The sequence below is a fragment of the Neoarius graeffei genome, chromosome 18 (assembly GCF_027579695.1).
Source record: "Neoarius graeffei isolate fNeoGra1 chromosome 18, fNeoGra1.pri, whole genome shotgun sequence".
Lineage (NCBI taxonomy): Eukaryota > Metazoa > Chordata > Actinopteri > Siluriformes > Ariidae > Neoarius > Neoarius graeffei.
The window spans coordinates 51,619,264-51,645,467 of NC_083586.1; the positions used below are offsets into that span (position 1 = coordinate 51,619,264).

Consider the following 26,204-nt stretch of genomic DNA (forward strand, 5'->3'; position numbering starts at 1 on the left):
ACACTCCTCATCTCACCCTGAGCCACCGATGGATCCCAGAGGTCTTGGTGCATGCTTTTTGATCTTGAGTTCCATACCGGAAATGAGCAGTGCGGACACATCAGAGGGTCAAATGATGTGGAAAAACAAACAGTCATGACCCATATGGAGCTAGATCAGATCAGATCAGATCAGATAAAGAAGAAAAAACAAAAAGGTGGATGGAGGGATGGAGGGAGGGAGGGAGGGATGGATGGGGGGTAGTGAAGGATATTGGCACGCGCGCAACATGAGCATTTTAGTGTGAACGGAGTCGCGCGCTCTGGGTGTTAAAGTTTAAAAGGATTTCGCAGCTGGTTAACGGTGATGGAGTGAATGCGGCAATCTATTGGCTGTGGGCTTTGTAAATTTCACTCGGCGCAGTCCAATGGCAACTGAGAGAGAGAGAGAGAGAGAGAGAGGGTGAGAGAGAGAGAGAGAGAGAGGTCCAGCTTTGGTGTCTGTCTCTCCCTTTAATCTCTCCGTCTTTCTCTGTAAAGGCAACCTGAATCTGTGCATTTTAAAGCCCGAGCGCATTGCATTCATCCATCCATCCATCCATCCGGATCAACCAGAACGCGCAGTGTCTCTTCTTTTCCTCGGACTCTTTTTGGATTGGATGCTTTCTTTCTTTTCTTTTTCTTTTCTTTTGTTTTGTAACCAGGGATTGAAGGATCTTTAGGAGACTTTGCTTTCTCCGTCTTGTTTGTTGCATGTTGATGTTTGGTCACATCCCAGGAAGTCGGTGCGCAGCTTGGGGAGAGTCCTGCGATGCAGAGATATCGCACAGGTAAGAGACACTACACAGACTGTGCGTGCGTGCGTGCGAGCGCGTGCGTGCGTGCCTTTCTTCCTGCTTCCGCGCGCGTGTTTGTGTTTATGTTGTTCATGTAATATGTATATGTTTTGCGCTTTGGTGTTATGCACATCAAAGGGAGACGGATGCGCGAGGATAGATTGCGTGCGTGTGCGCGCGTGCGTGCGGACTGGGACAGTCATGCATTGCTATAATTAATGACACCCTATGATATGGATTTGACTCGGAAACCGAGGTTACCGTATCTCACAGGCTTATAAACGACTTCCTGTGGATCGGAAGTGTTTAGTGCGCGCGCGACTGATTGCCCTGACAGGGTTTGGTTTCAGGAAAACTGCTTCCTGTACATTTTTTTTTTTACAGCAGATAATAATAATAATAATAATAATAATAATAATAATAATAATTTTTAAGGGGGGAAAAGTACTGGGAAAAAAAAAAAAGATCCACAGGTTTAATTTAGTTGAGGTACTTTTTGGTCCATTTTGAAGTGTAACGTTCTAATACGACAAACTAGAGCTTAGTATGTCAGTGCAGCCGGTGGGATATGTGGATGATCAGGATCAGGATGAATTCGCAAAAGTCAAAGGAAAACTCCATGCACCTATTTGGAAAAATCCAGAAAACACGCACACTTCCGGTTCGAGTCAGGATTGTGACGTGTGTTTTGAAAACCGCAACAAAACGCAGCTCTTCTCTCTCTCTCTCTTCTGAAGATGCAGTCTGGTCACCACTTTCACCACACACACACACACACACACACACGCACGCACAGTCCTGCACAAAGCCGCAAGGTGGTACTGTGGACATCTGCATAAGCACGAAGGTGCGAACAGGGTACCCGACTCGAACCGCGCATGCGCGTTAACCTGGTGCGTCTTCCAACACTCCTTCCATGTCGTCTGACTAATGATCATGCACAAAGCGTCATAAAAATGCCACTGCTCGAAATGGATGCTCGTGGTGCATCACTGGATGAGTGAAATTTAATAACCTGACCTCCAATCTGACACTTCAGTAATGTGTTATTTCTGGTGGCTTGATTACATTCCATGAGTGACTCCGTGCCTTGTCATTTTGTCCCTTGATAAAGTCTTATCTGCACGTAGACCAGAGTCCGCTCACACGTTCGCTTATACAGATCCCAGTGACATGCCTGAGGAAGTCTGTCTTTACAAGCAGTTGATTGAGGCGTATTGATTTCCAATCGGTTTGGCCTTTAGCCGTGGAGTTTCTTTCAACAAGCGCACAGGGACATGTTTTCTCGTGCATGTAAAGGGATGCTGATTCTTTATCACCACATGCTTCCGTCTATAAGGGTTGATATTTATTTCTGATCCATATCGCATCATATCTCTTTCCAACACAACACAACTGTCACCTCTCTATTCACTTGCACCTCTCTGGGGTCCCTGTCCTTATTCTCTCAGTCACTAGAAAGATGTGGAAGGAGTATTACTCAGGAAGAAAAATACCAAGCTGGCCATGTTGAATAGGTGATAGCGGGTGCATTTAGGGCAGTAGAACTGTCACGTCTCTTCTTTAAAGTTCACCCAAAGGCCAACGGCAGCTTTTTACGCTCTGTTTCCTTCCTTCTCTTTCTCCATACTGGTCCATCTGGAAAATAGCTTCACCCCGGGCATGTGGCTGTCTCGCTTGACACTTGATCAGATCCCCTCCCTTCAGCCTTCTACCAGATCTTTTAGAATAATTAAAATGCAAATGAAAAGCCAGTACCTTCATTGAAATTCGTACGAGTTATCGCAGACTATCACACACACACACACACACTCATATATATATATATATATATATATATATATATATATATATATATATATATAGACACACAGTGAATGCTATCTTCAAGCTATTTTCAGACTTCCCTCTCCCAGACTTTTAGATGTGAGGTTTAAAGAAGGGTAAATAAAGGGTGTCACATTCGAGGCTTCTTTCTCATATCACAGGCCACAGGCTCATTTCATTCAGGGATGGATGAGGATGAGGCACTGAAATAGTCCTTCGAGGCTGCCGGTGATAGTATCCAGACATCCAGAACACACACATTACACTCATAGCTTTTAGGAGAGATCTGAATATCTGACTTCCAGAAAGTGGCACAGCACTTAGAATCTATCATCCTGGGGTGTAAATGATTGACAAATAATTTCCAAACAGCAGCTGTCGCAGCTGTGATTTTCCATATGAAGAGCTAGTTAATGCAAATATTCTGTTATAATTGTCTGTTTTAATGGCCTTTATCGTTGTATTGCTAAAATCTCTACATTTGTTGGCATTTATAATCATGAAGGGTTTTGTAATTTTCAAATTAAAAATACCATCAGCTAACAAGCATCAATTACGATCATTTTGTTAATTATTTTAAATGAACCAGTACGAGGTTTTCCATCCAGTTCCTTGATTCAAATTTAGGACAGATGAATGAAAAACCCCAAAAGGCCAATAAAAAAATTCTCATTCTTATTATCTCTAGCCACTTTATCCTGTTCTACAGGGTCGCAGGCAAGCTGGAGCCTATCCCAGCTGACTACGGGCGAACAATAAAACAATTCAATGTAAATATTGCAAAAGAAAAATTGTTTATTCTTGGCTGAGGTGGAATCAATGGTCAAGCTATAAACAAGAAATGTGTCAAATAATGAAGGCTAGAAAGGCGCATGGTAGAGTGTTTATCTCCGCCAAGCCACATATTACACATCCACATCAAAATCAAATCACATGAACCTGGGATAATACTAAAGCTGTCCACCAAATTTCATCAGAATCCGTTCATTAATTTGAGTTACTGTGGGAACAAACAAACAAAAAATCCTGGCTCTGCATATATATCCAGGTTCCTTGGCCCATGACTCACCTTTTCTCCAAATTTCATCCAAATCCATTCACTACTTTTTGAGTTACCTTGTGAACATACAAAACATAAAAAAAAATATCTTGGATCCGCATACATATCCAGGTTCCTTGGCCCATGGCTGACCTTTTCTCCAAATTTCATCAAAATCCATTCACTACTTTTTGAGGTACGTTGGGAGCAGACAAAACATCCTGGATCTGCATGCATATCCGGGTTCCTTGGCCCATGGCTTACCTTTCCTCCAAATCCATCTACTACTTTTTGAGTTACCTTGGAAACAGTCAGAAAATCATGGATCTGCATACATATCCGAGTTCCTTGGCCCATGGTTCCCCTTTCTTCCAAATTTAATCAAAATCTGTTCATTTCTTTTTGAGTTATGTTGGGAACAAACAAAAAAATCCTGGATCCGCATATATATCCAGGTTCCTTGGCCCATGGCTCACCGTTCCTCCAAATTTCATCCAAATCTGTTCACTACTTTTTGAATTACATTGGGAACAGACAAACAAATGGAGGCGAAAACAGGTTTTTCACATCAAGGATGACATAAAGAGCCTAAATCAGATGTTTCAGCACTATATCTTAACTGTAAACATTATCACGCATTGTTTGGACAGAAGAAGAAATGAAATTTTTCTCATATTTTGCAGGACTGTAAATAATAGAAGCTCAGTTTCATTTCCATTTATCTTTTGATGACCTTTCATTAACTTGCTTGAAAACTGCACTGTTTGAATGTAAGCCCAGTGTTCCTGATGTCTATTATAACAACTGGTTGATAACAGTTACCTGTTTGTTTCTTTTCTTCTTGACCCAGCTGTCTCTCCAGAGCAGTAGTTCAGATCTATGACCTTCTTCCATGGATTTTTAACTCACTCTGCCAGACAGGTGCAAATAAACCAGTCTTTACCTGGAACAGACTTTTCAATGCCAGTTCAAAGCTTATTGATTCTTTTGTAGATGATGGATGCCCCAAGACTTGGTGAAAAAGATGGTGAAAATATTCCTACGGGGTTTGTGTTGTCTTATTTTTTTTTTTGCCTTTCATTTCCTTACTGCATTGGCAACAAAATAGTGGGATGAACACTGTGGTCCATCTGCCTGGATTGAAGCCGAGCTTGAGAAGGGTCCTGAAATTTCAACCCATGATAATATTCATAGGATTTGCAAGGACAGAAAGATCAAAAGGATACCCAAATACTTGCAATACTAAAATATTGTGCAGAAATGACCTTCTGCCTCCAGTTTCTTTGAACCAGAGTTAATGGAACTAGTTGAGACTACCATGCAAATAACAATATTTAAGACAAAATATACAATACAGTGGTATCTGGTAAAATCTATTCCTTAAAAGTGATCCAGCTCCATTTAAAGCAGTCATAAATGTCCAATCTTTGGAGAATGCAGCAAATATTGTGAAAACAGACACTTCCTGTACTTGTCTTGTTTCTACACTCTTTTCATGCTAGACATTTGAGGTAGCAACATTTATGCTTCCTCTAATGACCATTGGTACAATGTACTACAGTAAAACATTTTGAGACGGTATTTCCCACAACGAGTTTAATTTAATGTGAGGATCTTATTTAGTGTATTATAGCTGCCTTGCTTTGCTTGAGCACTCAACTTCTCACGAGAACTATTATCCTCCATCTGTTCAGATTGCTCTGCAAGATGCACTACTGCAGTTAACATCGTTACACGCTTTTGCCTTCTTGGAAAATCAGCACATGCTCAACGGATAATTTGACTGATCTGTGGTCACCTTTGTGGTTTCCAATGTTATAACTAAGACTAGTATTCAGGCATTGGAAGCTGGTCTTGGATCGGATATCCAAGGCACCTCGGACTCACAACAGTCTTTCTCTTTTGGAAAATGGCTTCCGTTTTTATTGTAGAAGTAAATAATATGAACCAAACGTGATCAATTCATGCAATTAACACGCCTTGAAACCACAGACCTGCTCACTCTGCTGGGTGGGTTGACATACACACTTCCTTTCTTCCTATTCGAGGAAAAAGTTGGCATGTACGCCAATTAATTAATAATTTTTTTTTTTTGCAAATAGTATCTACATCTTAACTAAAACAGACAAGCAGCAGCTTTTCACCCAAGCACCTGATGGTTACTGTTAATATTGGAGAGTTCAAAATCATGAGTGATAACTAATGAATCTATTCCAAACCCTGAAAGATTTTGCATTTTATATACGCTATATAGCCAAAAGTTTGTGGACATCTGACCATCATGCTCATATATGGTTGCTTCCCAAAATGTTCTGTACAGGCCACTCAAGTTCTTCCACACCAACCTTGACAAACCATGTCTTTATTTATTGGACCTTGCTTTGTGCACTGATTATTCTCATTGTTCAAACCTGTTGAACACCTTTGGGATGAATTGGAATGCCTACTGTACCCCAGGCCTCCTCATCTGGCTTCAGTGCACGATCTCTTGTGGCTTAATGAGCAACTCTTCATAGCGATGCTCCTGAAAAGCCTTCCCAGATGAGAGTGGAGGTTATTATAAAGGTAAAGGGGACGCAGTCTGAATTGGGATGTTCAAATGTTCAACAAGCACATACCGGTATGAGTGTTAGGGGCAAGTGTCCACAAACTTTTGACTGTAGAGATGTGTGTGTGTCTATATCTCTTTATATCTATATCTATCTAACTGTCTATCTCTCTCATATATATGTGTATTCTATCCACATTCACTGGATATGAGCAATCGCGCACTCTGATTGGCTACTCTACTACTAGGATATCAGTTCCTATGCCGTGAGTAGAGAAAAACAAAATGGTTGAGCGTGTTACTGAACCAACCGAGGAAGAAATAAAAACTGTACTCGAATAAAAACAGAAAAAGCAACAAAATATGGAATTAAATTATTTGAAGGTATCTTTTTTTATTTTTCAAGAATTATCATTATAGTATTTTTTACAAATTGCTACTGTCATTTCACCGGTTTGTTTACATTCTAAGCGGAAATGATTTTGTTTTTATAGTGTGAATTTGCAAAAAATGAAAATAAAAATGGTCTGTTTCTCAAATTCCAGTGAATGTGGATAGAATAAAACAGTTATTCCGCTCAATCTCGTTGTACATGGCTTATATAAGGCTATCAGCTCATGTACAACTCGATTTCATGGAATAATTGTTATATATAACCTTGTCGATTTAAAGATCAAGTGGAGTGTGGCAAACAGCCTTTCCTCATTAAACGAAGATAGAAGCACCCCTAGTTATAAGTCTGTAATTAGTGATCCTCGTGAACTTCTAATTAAAGTGATGACTCATGAATATCAATGGGAGGATATTCAAATTACTGCAGAAGTGAAAGAAAAAAAAACTTTGGACATCTTTAATTTCTCATCAAACCGTTGGACCATTGAGAATATATCAGTTGTAGTTTGACTTTTCAGGCTAGACAAGTAACATTTTTGATAGCCTCGGTTGTAGCAACTGTAAAACAGATCGATTGTGTTTTATGGTTACGTTGCAAGTATTTTGCATCTACCGTCGATATTTGATCCTCAGTTTTCTCGACTGCTTACAAACTGTGGGTATCTGCACTGAGAATCATATTTCAAAATGGTAAATCCCGGTTTCAACTATGATCATGTGAGCTGACTTGGAACTGCTGGGCTGAGTGTGTGTATACTTTGCAGGCTTATTTTCTAGTTTGACTTGAAGTTCAATATAAGGGATTTCAACTCTGCTGTGTTTGTCAGTGTCAGTATGCATGAATTTTAATGGATTGTACTGTTTGTCCTGCAGGCAAACCATTGAAGATGGAGTGAAGAGTGGAAAATAGTTACACTAGAAGACAGCCAAGAAGACGGAGCTACCTTTTTTCTTTCTATCAAAGGGTAGCTGTTTGACTGATTTAAAGCTACCACACCAAGCAAGATCCGTTTCCTTGGGATGGGGGATTCTAGTGTTGGTGATGTGATTGGAGGGTATCTTGCCTATAAGCTGCCCATCATAGCCTGAGACAGGGGTTTCACCTCATCTGTTCAGGTGGGATTATAGGACTATAGATACCTTTTTCTTCCCAACCTCAGCTGGACCATGTCACGGCAAGGAGGAACCACATGGATACCTACAACCATGGTCCAACCATTTGCCAGTCTACACCGAATCTGTTGGATTGTACTAGTGGTAACTTCTTTCTTCGCAGTGGCGCAGGGGCAACAGTATCCGGTTGTCACTACAAACTATGGCAAGTTGAGAGGCTTAAAAATGTCACTGCCTAATGAAATTTTAGGACCTGTGGAACAGTACTTGGGAATTCCCTACGCGCTGCCGCCCACAGGCGAGAGGAGGTTTCAGCCTCCAGAGCCGCCCATGTCTTGGCCGGGGATCCGAAATGCCACTCAGTTCGCTCCAGTGTGTCCCCAGTTTCTGGAAGACCGCTTTTTACTCAATGATATGTTACCTGTTTGGTTCACTGCTAACTTGGATACAGTGGTAACCTACGTGCAGGACCAAAGCGAAGACTGTCTATACCTGAACATCTATGTGCCCACTGAGGATGGTATGTCACTTTTTTGTTGTTGTTTCAACTATTTTAGAAGAATTGTTTGTTAGTTTCATCCCTGTAGTTATTTGATTTCTGAAAATCACAACTCAATTACAAAGCACCATGGCAACGAATTTTGCAGAAGGCTCAGAATGGAGCAAAAGTTGATACATTTACCAGAATATTGAAAGGAAAAAAAAAAGAATCAAACCTCAGAACCCCCATCAAGCATTTGGCTCAATTGGCAGGGGAGCTGGTTGTGCAGACTTCTGAGGCTCTCAAAAGAGATCTTAACAGTATTGATTTTCTTCAGTTAAGAAGCCTGGTCAGACTGAGATCTCATCAACACCAAATATCGCAACACATCTTTTCAAAGGTGGATAGTTGCTTGGTGCTTATCTGGGTGTGTCCTCTGACACAATATGATGTCTTCTAGTTGGTTCAAATGTAACCAGTTACTCTTTTTAACTGGAAATCCACCCCATAGATGTCCACTGAACCTGATAATGGATGAGAGACAAGGGATACAATTGAATAACAAACATTAATACCATGACTCAACTGTTGACTGATTCTGCAGTCATTTCCACCTCCATGATGTTATGGCCATATCAAATAGGTGGGAAACCTGATAAGACATTTTGTGTCAGGGACTCCATTTTCGAACCATGTAGAAGGTGACTCAGCAGGCATGAAATAATCTCGGTGTAGCTTCCTGCTAGGGGTCTGCTGCTTATTAACAAAGATGGCGCATATAGCTGAGTGGTTAGGACTGCTGACTAGCAACTGGAGGGCTGCCACTTTGATTCTGGCTGGGCAAATAAGTATGCACCATATACCAGTGCAGTGAAGCTACAGAAAAAAAAAAGTCATTGCTTTCACAGTGCGGGATATTATTATGCCCTTTGCAGCCGCTGAGGCTTTGAGTGAGGCTCTTAAACTTGCAGTAGTGTTTAAGATCGAGTCAGTTCTTTCCAGCAAGGTTAAGCTATAACTTTTGAATAAATGTAATTCTAAGAGGTACTCAGAAAAGAAACATTCTGGAGAGTCTATGGACATCTTGATTCAACGGTAGCCTGAAAGGTTCTATATATAAAATACGTCCCACTCCATAATTGCGGGTGCATTTCAAGTGTCGACTCTGTTAGTCGCCGTCAACTCTGTTATCGTCAAACCGGGCAATCCATTAACAGAATCGACAAGAACAGGGATGACATTTTCTGACCCCATTTTGTGTCTTAACTCCACATGCTAACCCCAAACTAGCTACCACATGACATGTATAAAAACAGAATTTCATGGATTTTAGTCATATTATTGTTTAAAAAAATGAGTGAAAGATTCACTCCGATATCACAATAACAGATTTGACAGATAATTAATCTACTCCTGGTGGATCCTCAACATTTTTTTCAAATTAATGAGAGAAGAAACATAACATACCTCACTGCCTTTCTGAAGTTTCCTGCCCAAGGAAGTGACATCACTCGATGCAGGTGTCATGCATCTTATTAAAAGTCTTTGTGGATTTTATGCGGTTTTATTACAGAGTTAACAGAGTTGACAAGAACATTGGGATGGATATAAAAAAATATATATATATTTTTTATAATTGAAATTTCACATAATACAGAAAATGCACTTTCTATGCAGTTGATTTTGTAACAGTTAATAGAATCAGCCCCAAAAACCAGATGGTTAGACTGAATCACTTGCTTATTCGAATCAGGAGTTGAAGACAGCCAATAATGTGGGGGGAGGGGTGGGAGTCATTTAGTTAATGTTTTATGGATAAATTGGGTCTAAAATGTACATCAAGCATCGCTATTGGTGAAAGTTTGTCATAATTTGCATTATTGTCCAAAACTGATTCAATAAAGATTTTTTTTTTGTGGAAAATAACAAAAGGTTTATCTCAGAAAGGCGAAATGTACCTGAATTCTCGAATGGCCCAGATATACAGTGTCAAATGCCTCATCAAACCCTGTCGCGTATTATAAATCGAGACAGACACTTGTATTAGGGATGTAAGTGATTACAAATACTGTATATTACTTTGAATGAACAGATAATGTATTCTAAACAGATACAACTACTGTACAGATATGAATAGGAGGAGCTTTATTCGGTTTTGTGCTTGGTAAGAATGCTTGCCAGAAAAGTTCACAGGGCATCCGTATCTGCATCTGTAGAGGTGTGTATCGGGTCTCGGATCCCAAAGGAGGTACCAAAAATGTCCCTCGAGCAGGATGTTTGTATGTTTGTGAGAGTGTCAGCAGTAAGTGGTCAGATATGAAGCTCACAGGACAAAGACCACATTCATTCACATTTACACCATTCACTTATTCATCTTTAGTTATTGCCTCGTCAGGGTTGTGGTGGTTTAAATTGGGCTGCTAGTTGTTGTTTTTTTATATTTTGGAAAATAGAACTGATGAAACCTACGAGACAATATTGCGAGTAGGTATAGAAAAATTACTAACTACTGTATGTAAGCAGGATTGGGAAAAAAAAGTCCACATCTCTAGTTTATGAACTCGAGTGATGTAGCTGAGGTTGAGGAACTGTCAGAGCCAGAACTCACACACCGTGAGGACAGTGCTGACGTTGACGTTTTCAAAGGGTTTGGTTTAAGGCCACACCCACTTTGGGTTTAACACCAAATACAGATATGGAAACAATAATTTCAGGACCTAGATAGAGACTGTGACTAAAGTCACAGTAATTTGTACTAGCTGTTAAAAACCGGGACGTCTGGTCACCGTACCCTATAGATCCAGAACAGTAAGAGATAGAGAATGACGCTTAGTGAGGAAAAGTTGCGCCCTGCTGCCCTGAACAAATGATTGAAAAAAATCATGAAAATTGACAGAGTTATAAGTGATTGAGCCCTGTGATGACCTGGCGACTTGTCCAGGGTGTACCCTGCCTTTCGCCCGTAGTCAGCTGGGATAGGCTCCAGCTTGCCTGCGACCCTGTAGAACAGGATAAAGCGGCTAGAGATAATGAGATGAGATGAGATAAGTGATTGAAAAAAATCCCACTTTTCATGGATCATTCCGGATCAGTGATCCAGATCAGCACCAAAAGTCATAGCAACATAATTCAGCCCAGAGATATTCTTCATGTGAAATTTGGTGATGATTGGCTGAAAACTGAGGGAGAAATAGCATCCTAAAAACATTACGATAATAATAATAATAATAATAATAATAATAATAAAGTAGAAAGATCCTGAGTGAGAGTAACAATTTGCGCCAACACTGCTAGTGCAAATTAGTTACATCACATACAAACTAGGAGGTGAGGGGGGGAATGTAAATGAAGTTTTTGTATGTGATAAATGTCCCTGCTAGTGATATGGTGCAAAAAGTATGCTTGATACGAGATGAATAAATGAATAAAATAGTTAAGATATTAGCATTATGTGAATATGGTTTAAAAGAACGTCATCGGTTGTGCGGACATACAGGCAATATTTTAATATGAGAGCAAATTTACTATGGTGATATTAAGCCATAACTTGAGGTTTCTGATTATTCTACATAATTTAGATTGAGCTCAACATTAAAGCAGTTCTCCTGACTCTCTATATTAAAAGAGAACTGAAGTCATTTTTAAACTTGCTTTATTTCTTAAGTAACGTGTTATTCAATTACGTTTTCGGTTTTAGTAACCTTATATCGTGGCTCGTATTGGCAACTAATTGCAATTAAATATTATACTTATTGGCCTATTCGTTTTTTAGCCGTGTTGAATTTAGTTCATTTGGTCCACGGCAGGCGTCACAATCTTCACGAGACTTCTGCAAGACTTTGAAACGCGAAGTGTCAGCCAGGTGTCTGTTTCCCAAACGAGATATTGCACAAAAACGAGTTTAAATTACGATTACTGCCTACTTTTTTCAAACTTTCCTGATTGCTATCAAAACAAACAAAACTTCCGGCTTGATTACATCAGCATTCGAAAGAGGGCGCACGCGTCTTTTGACTACGCCTGTGTCCGAAATTGCTCCCTACTCACTATATGGCGAGGACGCCATTTTGTAGTGCTGTCCGAAACCTTAGTGAGGATTATTTACACTCTATATAGTGCACTCAAAGTATCCCACAATGCATCATGAGAAATAGTGTACAACGATGATCACTAACCAAAGCAATATATCCCATCATGCATTGCGGTCGTGCTGAAAGAAATCAAATTAAAAGACTCAAATTTGATTTAATACAGTGGTTCCCAAAGTGGGGGGCGCACCCCCCGGGGGGGCGCAGAGCCATTGCAGGGGGGGCGCGGATGGAATGAATGAATAAATTACACTGCTAGCATAACATGGAGAAGTTTTTGGCAGGGGGCGCGGGGCTCCCACATAAACGCAAATCAGAGGATGAAGCATCGCCAAATGTGCTTCCAAAGCAAGTTCATTCCAAGGCAAAGACAAGAAAATATGATGACACATATCTTGTCAGGCTTCACCTGTACAACGGTGGGTAATGAGGAGAGACCGCAGTGTGTTGTCTGTCTTAAAGTGCTAGCTTGTGACAGCTTGAAGCCGAACAAGCTAAGACGCCACTTGGAGACAAAACATCCAGAGCACAGACAAGCCAGTTGAGTTTTTCAGACAAAAACTCGTAAACTGCCGTGCTCAACAGTCCCTATTTACTAAAGCTGCATCCATGCCGGCAAATGCTCAACTCGCCTCATGTAAAGTTGCCTACCGAGTGGCACAGTGTAAAAAGCTGCACACAATAGCGGAGGAATTACTACTTCCCTGTGCTATGGACATGGTATCAACTATGCTTGACGACACTGCAGCCAGCAAACTAAGGGCTATTCCTCTGTCCAACAACACCATCGGCAGGAGCATTTATGACATGTCAAAGGACATAGAGGAGCAGCTTAATGACAAAGTGCGTGACAGCCGCTTTTCTCTTCAGATGGATGAAGCCACTGACAGTAACAAAGACTGTTTATTAATTACTTACGTGAGATTCATAGATGGAGATGACATGAGGGAGGAATTGCTTTTCTGCAAAAAAGTTACTGGCAGAGCCACAGCAGAAGAACTGTTTAAAATCATTGACTCTTACTTGAAAGAGGCCAACCTGAAATGGGAGGACTGTGTGGGGATCTGCACTGACGGGGCGCAGGCTATGGCTGGGAAACGGGCAGGGCTGCCAGCGCTCATCAAGCTCGTCTCCCCCAATGTGCAGTGGACGCACTGCATGATACACCGCGAAGCACTGGCATCTAAACAGCTGAGTCCCGAGCTGAATAATGTAATGACCGACGTTATTGCCACCGTCAACTACATCAAAACACGACCTGTCAAAGCCTGGATTTTTTTGGCACTGTGCGAGGAAATGGGCTCCGACCACACAGCTGTTCTGTTTCACAGCGAGTCCCGATGGCTGTCACGTGGGAAGGTGCTGTCCAGGGTCTTTGAACTGCGAGATGAAATCCGCATCTTTTTGAAGGAAGAGGGCAATGATCTTGCCCACAAATTTTACTGTAACAAGTTCCTCATGAAACTTGCATACCTCAGTGACATGCTTCTGAAACTCGGTGAAGTGAATTTGCAGTTGCAGGGCACAAATACACACCTCCCACATCTGGCAGATAAAATCACATCATTCACCAGAAAACTTGAGATGTGGCTGCAGCGAGTGACGGTTGGAAATGTGGACTCATTTGAGAACCTGAAATCATTCATTGAAGACAACAAACTGCAGAACACAGTGATCCCATGCATGAAAGCACACATCTCTGCCCTTCAGAACCTCATTCATCTCATTATCTGTAGCCGCTTTATCCTGTTCTACAGGGTCGCAGGCAAGCTGGAGCCTATCCCAGCTGACTACGGGCGAAAGGCGGGGTACACCCTGGACAAGTCGCCAGGTCATCACAGGGCTGACACATAGACACAGACAACCATTCACACTCACATTCACACCTACGGTCAATTTAGGCCCACTTTACACGGGGACGGTCTGAAACAAAAACGCAAAAGTCCGTTTTCGTTCTCACTTTTTCCGCGTCTACACGACCGTTTTCAAGGAGGAAATCTGCGTCTATACGGTGACGCATAAATGTGTGGAATTCAATTGGATGTGCATGCCAGGCGGCTAGGTGGTGCTGTGAAAGACCTCCGTTATGTCTGCACGCATGCGCAACGTCTTCCGTCTTGTCTGATCTGCACATCTGCGCCGCGAAAACTTTGACTACTCTGGCTATGGTAAGTAAGAAAGTAAGTAAAAAAGTAAGAGCATACTATACCCGCCTCTGTTCATTAACGGTATATGTGCAGATTCGGTATAGATGTTCGAAGGACTCCTGGACGTTTATTAAAGCTGCCAGAGCAGCTTGAAGGTCCGTTGGATCGATGTAATCAGGCATGCTCTTACTTTTTTACTTACTTTCTTACTTCCCGGGCTGGCATGTACAGTATATGACATATGTATGACGTAAACGCGTACCCGACGTGAGCGGATCCGAGCAGAGTTTCGCGTATTGGGTAGTTTAGACGGATATGCAACGGGGGCTGTTTTTAACCTATCCACTCTGGAAGGCGTTTTCAATTTTTTCCGTTTTTCAGCCTCGGAAACGCCGTCCCGTAGACGAAAGGCACTTCTGATAAAATATTTAGTCGTTTTTACCCGACAGCGTCCTCGTGTAAACGGGCCCTTAGAGTCACCAGTTAACCTAACCTGCATGTCTTTGGACTGTGGGGGAAACTGGAGCACCCGGAGGAAACCCACGCGGACACGGGGAGAACATGCAAACTCCGCACAGAAAGGCCCTCGCCGGCCACGGGGCTCGAACCCGGACAGCGCTAACCACTACACCACCGTGCCGCCCCGCCCTTCAGAACCATTTCCAGAAATATTTCCTGATGCAGGATCCCAAAGAATATGACTGGATCCGTGACCCCTTCAGTGCAACACCACCTGCCGACTCCAGCACATCAGAGGAGGAACAGTTCATTGATGTCACCTCTGATTCAACAATGAGGCTGCAGTTTCAGTCAAAGACACTGGCTGCATTTTGGATTGGAGTGGAAAAAGATTACCCACTGCTAGATAAGAGAGCCCTGGCCATACTTCTTCCTTTTGCCACATCCTACCTATGTGAGAGAGGTTTTTCTGCTGTGGCTTCAATCAAGACAAAAACAGATCAAAGCTGGACATTGAAAATGAACTCAGAGTGGCAATCTCAAAACTGCAACCCAGATTTGAGAAGATCTGCCGCATGAAGCAGGCCCACACCAGTCACTGAAAAGATGCGAGGATTAAAGGTGTCATTTTTGCACAACAAATCTTTAGGTTTTTGTTTTTTTTCTTCTCAGGGAGTTGGTCATGTTTTAAAACCCATTTTTTCAGAGAGGCAATGTTTGAAAACTGCATTGATATCAATGTTGAATATTAAAAAAAGAAACCTGTTACACAATTAAGGTGCTTGAAAACAGTTAGACTTAAAATAATTATATTGCAACCTGTAGTTTATGGCAGTTTACTTTTATTTGTTCAAAAAAGGTTGAGGTTTGTATTAATGAACTGCAATGGAGTCTGAAAACAAAATATGTGTATGTGTGTCCTGTTTATCTTTTTTTTTCTCTTTTTGTCTGGGGGGGGGCGCAAAAATTTTCTTATCTACCAAAGGGGGGCCCAGCAGAGAAAGTTTGGGAACCACTGATTTAATAAAAGGCAGCGGCAAAGAAGAAAGTATTCAGCTTTGATTTAAAAAAAAAAAAACTGAAGGATGCAGGTACTTCGTATTGATTAATGTGGGAAATACGCTCAGTATAATATGGATTTATCATAAAAACACATGCACGTATTTATTATTTTGAAAACCCACCAGCCGACTGATCCAGCGCGTTTTAATTGTGCGACAGTAATGACATAAATACCAGCACGACGGAGTAGTGTCCGAAAGCGTTTTTTTTTTTTATTTTACCAATGAGCTCATGCGGCACGGTGGTGTAGTGGTTAGCGCTGTCGCCTCACAGCAAGAAGGTCCGGGTTCGAGCCCTGTGGCCGGCGAGGGCCTTTCTGTGCGGAGTTTGCATGTTCTCCCCGTGTCCACGTGGGTTTCCTCCGGGTGCTCCGGTTTCCCCCACAGTCCAAAGACATGCAGGTTAGGTTAACTGGTGACTCTAAATTGACCGTAGGTGTGAATGTGAGTGTGAATGGTTGTCTGCGTCTATGTATCAGCCCTGTGATGACCTGGTGTACCCCGCCTTTTGCCCGTAGTCAGCTGGGATAGGCTCCAGCTTGCCTGCGACCCTGTAGAACAGGATAAAGCAGCTAGAGATAATGAGATGAGATGAGATGAGATGAGATGAGATGAGATGAGACCAATGAGCTCACTATAGACCCCTTCGCATGTTTGTAAACAAACCGACCGTTGCCAGGATGCGCGCGCAGCCTGGACCCAGAAACAATGGCGCTGCCCATAGACCGGCATTATGAGCTGTCAGATTATGCCAAACAATTGTCGTTACAAGATCGAGAATGCTACATAAATAAGTTAACTCTAACAAGTGGACATCGCCTACCGGATCCGTATTTAATTAAAGAGTGGACGGACGATGTTAGTAAGTTCCCTGGTATACAATGGCCAGATATATACTCGTACCTTATTGACCAGACTTCAGTGTACACCCACGAAAAACTTCGTGCCTACAAGTCTTTAGACGCATATGATTATGTTATGCGCGGACATGTACAACTTGATTAACAATGGGACATTCATATTCATTTTGTTTTAATCAAATTATGCCAGTGATGTGATGGCAATGTGGCTTTAGCTACAACAGCAAATACCAACACTGAACAGCAATTTGCAGGAGGTGATGGCATGAAAGGAATGATAGTGTAAAGAGTGCAGCTAAGAGAAATCAGAGCTGCGTAAAAAGCGAGAGGCAGAGAGCAGAAATGAAACTGAACGGGGCGGGAGCTAGGGTAGAGCAGTCAACGTAAGTTGGCATTTAGAGTGAGGGCACACAATTTTACCTTTCCATCCTTGCTTTAAAATTGTGATTTTCGGCATACACAAATAATAATGGCACAAAATCTGGACTGCTTGAGTCAAGCGAGACCTCTCCTACAAACAAAATTGCATGCAAAGCTAAGTTAACATGCTAACAATATTCATTACATTGTGTAACTATGACCCAGCTAATCAGACAAACGTTACCAAAGTATTTTGCTACATCAATAAACGAAGACTAGAAAGAATAAAAAAGAAAGGTTTAATAAATAGCCTGATCTTACCTGTGATGAAGTGGGTGCTGCAAACCCACGCATTTTTGATGGCGCTTTCATCCCAGTCTACACGTTTGATGGCTTGTAGTCATAGACGTCGGCGATTTTTTGGAATGGGTGAGATCCTGCTGGAATTCTGAACATAATTAACCCCATCACTACTACGATTCTGACACCCGACAACACAACAACTAGGCATTTCTGAGTCTTTTTTGGGTCCAGGCTGCGCGCGCAATTTCCGCTTTCGTATGAATGACGTTTACTGCGAAGGGGTCTATATAGTCCTCTATATAGTAATTCACCATGTAGGGAGTAGTGAACGAGTGAGCGATTTCGGACACGGAACGTTGGCAGAGGTCGGTCACTTTGATTTCCGCTGTACCTTTTACTTCTGTCCTACGATGCCTCGCACAGGTCTCAACGAATCTCGTTTATGGCCATTTCTTTGACATACAGTATGGACTGATATATTACGTAGCATATTTCAAACACTCATAACATGCTATAGCAGTGACAAAATAGCTCTCAAAAATGCATTCCTATATCTAATAAAATGAGAGAAATAGAATTTTGATAATAAAAAAAATTTGCCTTCAGTTCCCCTTTAATACACGTGCCTCAGATGTATTCATTTGCACATGCAAACGTGTGAACAGTGCAGTGGGAGTGAAAAAAAAATGAATACAAAAACGCCATTTGCATTGATAATGCCCTGTGTTTTGCACCTTTTTGGAGAAACATCCCAAACTGCATATTGCATTAAGGCAAACAGACAAGATGAAACACAATCCTCTATCAACCATATTAGTAAATCAGCTTGCATGGGATCAAGTTTGTACAGTGTTTTGATACACCTTGCCGGAATCATGGCCTTATTGTCTTGCAGATTGATGATGCTCTCGAGGCTGTTTTGCAATTTGTTTGTTCATTCGTGCATGCTCCGTTGTCTACGATAGAAATGGCACTGAAGAGAAGCGAAGAACCCGGACATAATCCTTTACGCAGAGAGCAACGTGAAAGCAGAGGGACAATTTATTTCATCAGGAATTAATCAGAATGAAAGCGTGGGCGGGGCATGTTCTGGGTGAGGAGACAATGCCGCAGCGGGCTTCTCTCCACTCTTTAATTGTGAGCATTCGCTGTGTCCGCTCTCCATCGGGCAGTCATTCAAAACAAGCCATTCATGGAGGCAGAAATGGAAATAGGAAAAGAGCAGTTCTGATAAATCACTGCTTGTTACCTCCAGCAAGCGCCACCACACACACCCCCCCACACACACACCCCCGAACCCCCCTCCGATGGCATAATAGCCGCTTTGTGTAAATGCTGAAACAGAGCTTGTATGAAGACTCTCCACGGGATGGAGATGCTAGATGTCACGGAACAGTATGTGGTTGCCATATGGAAAAGGCTCAGACAGTTATCTCTATTATGTGTAATTATTACAACCCCCTTACAGCGCAGTGGCCATGTGGTTATCCCTGCCATGATGCTAGAGACATATTGATTTATGTTTATTTCTTTTTTTTTTCCTGTTTTGTTCAACAAGAACAAAAAACAATGTGAATTATTTGATCAGTTCGTGAAATACTACCAGATTTGAAAAGTGGTTTCTTTGGCTGGAAATGAAACACAAACATGGCTTTGGATAGTACATTAAAACGTGAATGAGTTGCACGGCCATGTCACTTGTCTATGATTTTTACTGAGCATGAGACAGAAATAGATTGTTGGCCTGCAGTAACAGTGAAGGCAAGGGTGCCAATAATTAAAATCTTTGAGAAAATAACAAGGATGCTGAGGCTGTTACTTAGCGTGGCGAGATTTAATAGTAATCCCGTGCACAAGGATAAATTTAACAGCTATCTGTTTTAGTTTCTCGTCTTCGTCTAGTAATACTAAGAATAATAATTATTATTATTCTGTCCACATTCACTGGATATGAACAATCGTGCGCTCTGACTGGCTACTCTACTATGAGGATATCAGCTCATATACCGTGACTAGAGACAAACAAAATGGCGGCGCGTGTTGCTGAACCAACCGAGGGCGAAATAAAAACTCTACTCGAAAACAAAACCCCAAAAAATAAAAAAGCAACAAAATATGGAATAAAAATATTTGATGGTAAGAACATGTCTTTTTTATTTTTCAAGAATTATTATTATCGCATTTTTCACAAATCGCTACTGTCATTTCACCGGTTTGTTTACATTCTAAGTAGAAATTATTTTGTCGGATGTTTTGTATAAAGTTTTTATTTATCGAATTTGCGAAAAAATAAAATAAAAAATGCTCTGTTTCTCAAAATTCTGTGAATGTGGTTGGAACAAAACAGTTATTCCATTCAATCTCGTCGTGCATGGCTTATAGCCGACTCGGTGCTATGCGCCTCATCAGCTATCAGCTCATGTATGACTTGATTTCATAGAATAACTCATCTCATCTCATCTCATTATCTGTAGCCGCTTTATCCTGTTCTACAGGGTCGCAGGCAAGCTGGAGCCTATCCCAGCTGACTACGGGCGAAAGGCGGGGTACACCCTGGACAAGTCGCCAGGTCATCACAGGGCTGACACATAGACACAGACAACCATTCACACTCACATTCACACCTACGGTCAATTTAGAGTCACCAGTTAACCTAACCTGCATGTCTTTGGACTGTGGGGGAAACCGGAGCACCCGGAGGAAACCCACGCGGACACGGGGAGAACATGCAAACTCCACACAGAAAGGCCCTCGCCGGCCACGGGGCTCGAACCCGGACCTTCTTGCTGTGAGGCGACAGCGCTAACCACTACACCACCGTGCCGCCCCTCATAGAATAACTGTTAATTATAATTGAATGATGGGTTAATAGCACAGGATTATTTATTTTCAATATCTCACAATCATTAAGCCCTTGGTATGTGTTCAAGTACACTTTGACACTTTTTTTTTTTTAATACTGCACCTCATCACTGTTGAAATCTCACCTCTAATTGGCTAGAAAGTGTTGATTGTTGATTCGTTTTCTATAAAAGCAGCTCTGACAGTAGTTTGAGCTGCAAGGCTTATATGTTCCTCAATACATTATCATCCCATTGGGATTTCCTGCCAAATAAATCATGTAATCAAACATAATAATAAATATAGTTTTAAAAATGTGTTATTTCACACATCACATCACATTATCTCTAGCCGCTTTATCCTTCTACAGGGTCGCAGGCAAGCTGGAGCCTATCCCAGCTGACTACGGGCGAAAGGCGGGGTACACCCTGGACAAGTCGCCAGGTCATCACAGGGCTGACACATAGACACAGACAACCATTCACACTCACATTCACACCTACGGTCAATTTAGAGTCACCAGTTAACCTAACCTGCATGTCTTTGGACTGTGGGGGAAACTGGAGCACCCGGAGGAAACCCACGCGGACACGGGGAGAACATGCAAACTCCACACAGAAAGGCCCTCGCCGGCCCCGGGGCTCGAACCCGGACCTTCTTGCTGTGAGGCGACAGCGCTAACCACTACACCACCGTGCCGCCCTAATGTGTTATTTACCAAAGAAAAATGTATAATCATTATGAGGAAGCTTTCTTAAAGCTAGAGGGCCTTTCGATTTCATAAAATCTGTGAAATTTAGTTCCTTCTGAAATTTGGTCACTGTGATATATGTTTATTTCTGTAATATCTAAAAAATATCAGGCCATTCTGTGGATGGGAAGGTATTTAATTTGACGGGATTAAACCAAATAATGTGCATGAAATCGCTCACTTCGTGCAGTCAAGCAGACAGAGGAAGTCCGTATGCGCATGCGCAGGTTTACCTTCTTCTTCTTTTGGGTTTTATGGCAGCTGGCATCCACAGTGTTGCATTACTGCCATCTACAGGTTTACCTTTGACCGTGCACTGACAGTTCCATCATTCTGTCACTAAACGAACAGCTGATCACACCGAAGTGCTCGCGGACCGCCGATATTTATTAGTTTGGTCCTGCATTTCCTCATCTCATCTCATCTCATTATCTCTAGCCGCTTTATCCTGTTCTACAGGGTCGCAGGCAAGCTGGAGCCTATCCCAGCTGACTACGGGCGAAAGGCGGGGTACACCCTGGACAAGTCGCCAGGTCATCACAGGGCTGACACAGACACAGACGACCATTCACACTCACATTCACACCTACGGTCAATTTAGAGTCACCAGTTAACCTAACCTGCATGTCTTTGGACTGTGGGGGAAACCGGAGCACCCAGAGGAAACCCACGCGGACAACATGCAAACTCCGCATAGAAAGGCCCTCGCCGGCCACGGGGCTCAAACCCGGACCTTCTCGCTGTGAGGCGACAGCGCTAACCACTACACCACCGTGCCGCCCCCTGCATTTCCTTTCCTTCGTTTATAACATAACATCTTTTCTTCTCACTTTCCATTACTGTAGTCGGTCTTTCACATTTTATTCACACACCCATGTCCTCCATTTTTCTCTCCTGTTTCAGATTTGTATCCCACAATGCCTTGCATGAACGGGGAAAGCCCACCATGTGATGCATGACTTAGTATCTTGAATTGCATCATGGTGAAAGCAGGAAAAAATAGCAGAGAATTTAGGGCCACTAAATGTTTTAATTGTTCTATTTAAAATAATAATAATAATAATAATAATAATAATAATAATAATAAAATTGGAAGTCTGTGATTTGAATTCAGTAGCTTTCGGTCCACTAAACAAAAATAATTGGGTGTAGGGGAAAATTATTTTTATGACCTACACTTGAAAAATCTGAAAGGCAGATTACCGTTAAACGATGTACTAACTGAGCATTTATGGAAGGATTCTCTGGTGTCAGTTTTACGTAACTGGAAAGCCTTGAGTGCAGAGAACTTTGTTGTTTCTAGTTCACATCACAAGCTGCTTTTTTGGCTTCTTATTAACCCTTTGGGAATGATTAGATCTTGTATTTAGATAAATATCTTTGTGAGTTTTTCATCATACAAGCAGGATAAACATATTGACAGAAAGTTTATACTTTACACTTTCCCGTGTGCCCTCTGCCAAATAATATTATAGTTTTTAAATTATCTAAATTAGATGAAACATAAAACTTGTCACCTTACTCAGTCACACCGGAGTCAGAGCACTGAGTGCGCACTTGCGCATTCATAAAAGACTATTCACATGGTAACGGCATGATAATCACTTTCACTCTTTCGGTTTCAATTGGTTTCTCTTTCGTGGTGGGAACACCCACCGTAAACAGGATAAAACCTGTCAGACATAGTTCAGGTTATTTGGAGGTAAAACTTGTTGTGAGATTGCACGCGGATTTTATGCGCTTCGGATGATTCAGGACAGCGATTCAATTCATGATTTGGTTCATGATTCAGGACAGCGACTCAGTTCAATCCTGAGAACTGCAACACTGATGATGAACAATGCCTTTTTTTCCTTTTTTTTTTTTTACTTCGACTCGATCCAGGCAAAGATCAGCTCGAGTAAGTGTAAATATTTCTTCTATTTCTGATGAGCAGATCAGTTGTATGCGCTGTAGTGCATACACAGGAAAAATGACTGAGCAATTTTTTTTCCAGAGTTAAAAGTATTTTCCTCAAAAATAGTTAATTTTGCTCCATTTTGAGTTTAGAGAGTAAAATTTGGAGTTGGAGTGGGAGCAAAATTACAGAGTAATTGTGTAACAGAGTAACAGAGTCAGGTGTGGCTCTGAACTAAGTAAAATAGTACAAGAGTTAATTTCAAGACACACTGAAGAGAGTCAAATACCAAAATAAAGTCAAATACCAGATAAATGAAACTGTTGTAAAAAGCAGTTTTAGAACTCTGTTGGAATGTGTGAAAAAACATGACCTTAATCATTGTGACTTAACCTGACGGGATTAAGAGATGGCAGTGGGAGAGGTTTTCACTCTTCTCATTGAACGGAATGGAAATTTTTTAAACTTCTCATTGAATACCCCTCCCACTGCCAACCCTTTATCCCAAAACAATAGGACATCATTTTTTTTTTTTTTTTGATGGCCAGTTAATTGTCCAAATCAGTGGAGCAGATTTAAGTTTTAACATCTTCATGTATTTGTTATTTTTAAAAAAGTAAAATTACAACATACATACGATATAGATATTATTGTAGCTGAACTTGTGCTGAATACAAATAAGTCATATGACTTTTAAAATACTTCTTAGATTTGTTGAAATTGACAACAAAATCAGAGCATGCCAAAATCATTAGAGTGCCAGAAAATACCCTCAGACCCCAGAGGGTTAAGCTAGTGTTGGCCTTCGAGAAGGCCTGGGGCGATAAATTTTTGGTCCTGCCCACTATAAATCAAAATCTGATTGGTTAATTCATCTGTCACGTACTATATAAACATACACTGCCATGGCCTTCTGTCCCGGTGATGAAGTCCTAACCAATGAGTGAGCAGCTCTAAACTCTTCTCAGCCTAGAGACAACAAACAAAAAATCGATTTTAATGTTTTCAGGACAGTAACCCTTTCATTTCTGAAGCAAGTTTAATAGAAAATGAGGCCAAATTAAAATGAGAAGAGAATAATGAAAATGAAATTATGAAAGAATGAAAGAAATTAAATATAACATTTGAAATGCTGATACGTTTAGGCATTCTCTGAAGACCTAGAAAGCCCTGATGGTTCCCCTCTGACTCTTATATATGTGCTTGTTGAAAACCAAAGGCATTAATATGGTGTTGGTCCCCATTTGCTGCTATAACGGACGCCACTTTTCTGAAGGCTTTCCACTAGAATTTGGAGTGCGGCTATGGGGATTTTTTTTCTTTTTCCCATCCAACCACAAGAGCATTACTGAGGTCAGGAACTGATGTTGAATGAGGAGCCTCCAATTACAGTTCATCCCAGTGGGACTGAGGTCAGGGGTCAGGGTTCTGTGCAGGACACTTGAGTTCTTCTACTCCAACCTGAATGCACCATGTCTTCATGGACCTTGCTTTGTGCATAGAGACATTGTGAGGTTGGAACAGGTTTCCAGTGGAGGGAAATCTTAATGCTATAGCATACAAAGACATTGTAGTTAATTGTGTGCTTCCAAGTTTGTGGCAACAATTTGGGGAAGAACCACATATGGGTGTGATCAGGGCCGTAACCAGGATTTTTCAAATACCGAGGTCAAACATTGCGATACATCTTATTTGCCAAAAAAAAATGTCCTAATATGGTGACTTTTCATACATTTTGGAAACGAGTCAAAATCACAAGCCCAACAAGATGAACATGTAGGTGAACATGTTTATTTTAACAATTTCAAAACTGCACGATCACAAAAGTATTTTGTGTGAGTGAGTGAGTGAGTGAGTGAGAGAGAGTGTGTGAGAGTGAGTGAGAGTTTGAGTGAGTGATGGAGTGTGAGTGAGTGAGTGAGTGAGTGAGTGAGTGAGTGAGTGAGAGAGAGTGTGTGAGAGTGAGTGAGTGAGTGAGTGAGTGAGTGAGTGAGAGTTTGAGTGAGTGATGGAGTGTGAGTGAGTGAGTGAGTGAGTGAGTGAGTGAGTGAGTGAGTGAGAGCGCAATCTAGCCGAGCCTGAATGGACTTCAATTACTTTTTAAAAAATATATGCCCTTTTCAATAGCAAAATACTAGACGGTTATTGGACAAAACCGACTAAAACGCCACATTCGGAGACTGAGCCTCACTGGAGATGGGAGTCAATAAGAGGGGCGGGACAAGACTTCCCGAGAGGAGGCTCATCTCCAGCTGGTGATCGGAGGAGGAGCTGTGAACGCGGCTGGGCTGTTCATGATTGACAGAAAGCAGTCAGAGGTGGTACATCATGTTGTAAATAAAATGTGAACATAATAAGTTTGGGGCGGCACGGTGGTGTAGTGGTTAGCGCTGTCACCTCACAGCAAGAAGGTCCTGGGTTCGAGCCCCGGGGCCGGCGAGGGCCTTTCTGTGCGGAGTTTGCATGTTGTCCGCGTGGGTTTCCTCTGGGTGCTCTGGTTTCCCCCACAGTCCAAAGACATGCAGGTTGGGTTAACTGGTGACTCTAAATTGACCGTAGGTGTGAATGGTTGTCTGTGTCTATGTGTCAGCCCTGTGATGACCTGGCGACTTGTCCAGGGTGTACCCCACCTTTCGCCCGTAGTCAGCTGGGATAGGCTCCAGCTTGCCTGTGACCCTGTAGAAGGATAAAGCGGCTAGAGATAATGAGATGAGATGAGATAATAAGTTTGCTACCCGTTTTCATTTCCGTTCGAAAATACAACCAATGATCAAAACAATAGTGTCTTGTGTTCACGTTAGCCTATAGTCTGGTAAGTTAGCAAAATAGCTCAAGTCTCGTCAGCACCCAATAACTTCATAAACAACAGGTCACGACTGTCCAGCCTTTTCTGATCTGAAACGCACCAAATCAAATCGAGAGAGAGAATAAAAGAGTTTGTGCCGCCTGGAAAACGAAAATCCTATCTAGCTAAGTGGCTTCGACTGTTGTTGCTTGAAATGCTAATTAAAATTGCACTGTTAATGATCATAAGCATTCCGGCACATAATTGTCAGTGACTGGCAAAATTAACTCCCCTTCTTCCCTCTTTCTTTTTCTCTCACTTGTTGACTTTCCAAAGCTGAGTTTGGTTTGTTTTAGTGTAGTAGACTTCTTCATCTTATGTCAATTTTCAGATTCCACGACTAATTGACAAACTGCCTGGCTGCGGAGTCGGACCTT

The 26,204-nt window shown here is 41.7% G+C and overlaps 1 protein-coding gene across 2 annotated transcripts in view; it reads left to right on the top strand.

The window, feature by feature from the left end:
- Window positions 1–728: 728 nt before the first annotated feature.
- Window positions 729–26,204, top strand: part of nlgn4xa (neuroligin 4 X-linked a) — a 276,952-nt gene continuing 251,476 nt past the window's right edge. For both annotated transcript variants that reach the window (XM_060898990.1, XM_060898991.1), the window contains exons 1-2: window positions 729–808; window positions 7,495–8,254. In XM_060898990.1, coding sequence (XP_060754973.1) covers window positions 7,789–8,254 — 466 coding nt within the window. In that variant the 5' untranslated portion in view covers window positions 729–808; window positions 7,495–7,788. The remainder of the gene's footprint in view (window positions 809–7,494; window positions 8,255–26,204) is intronic.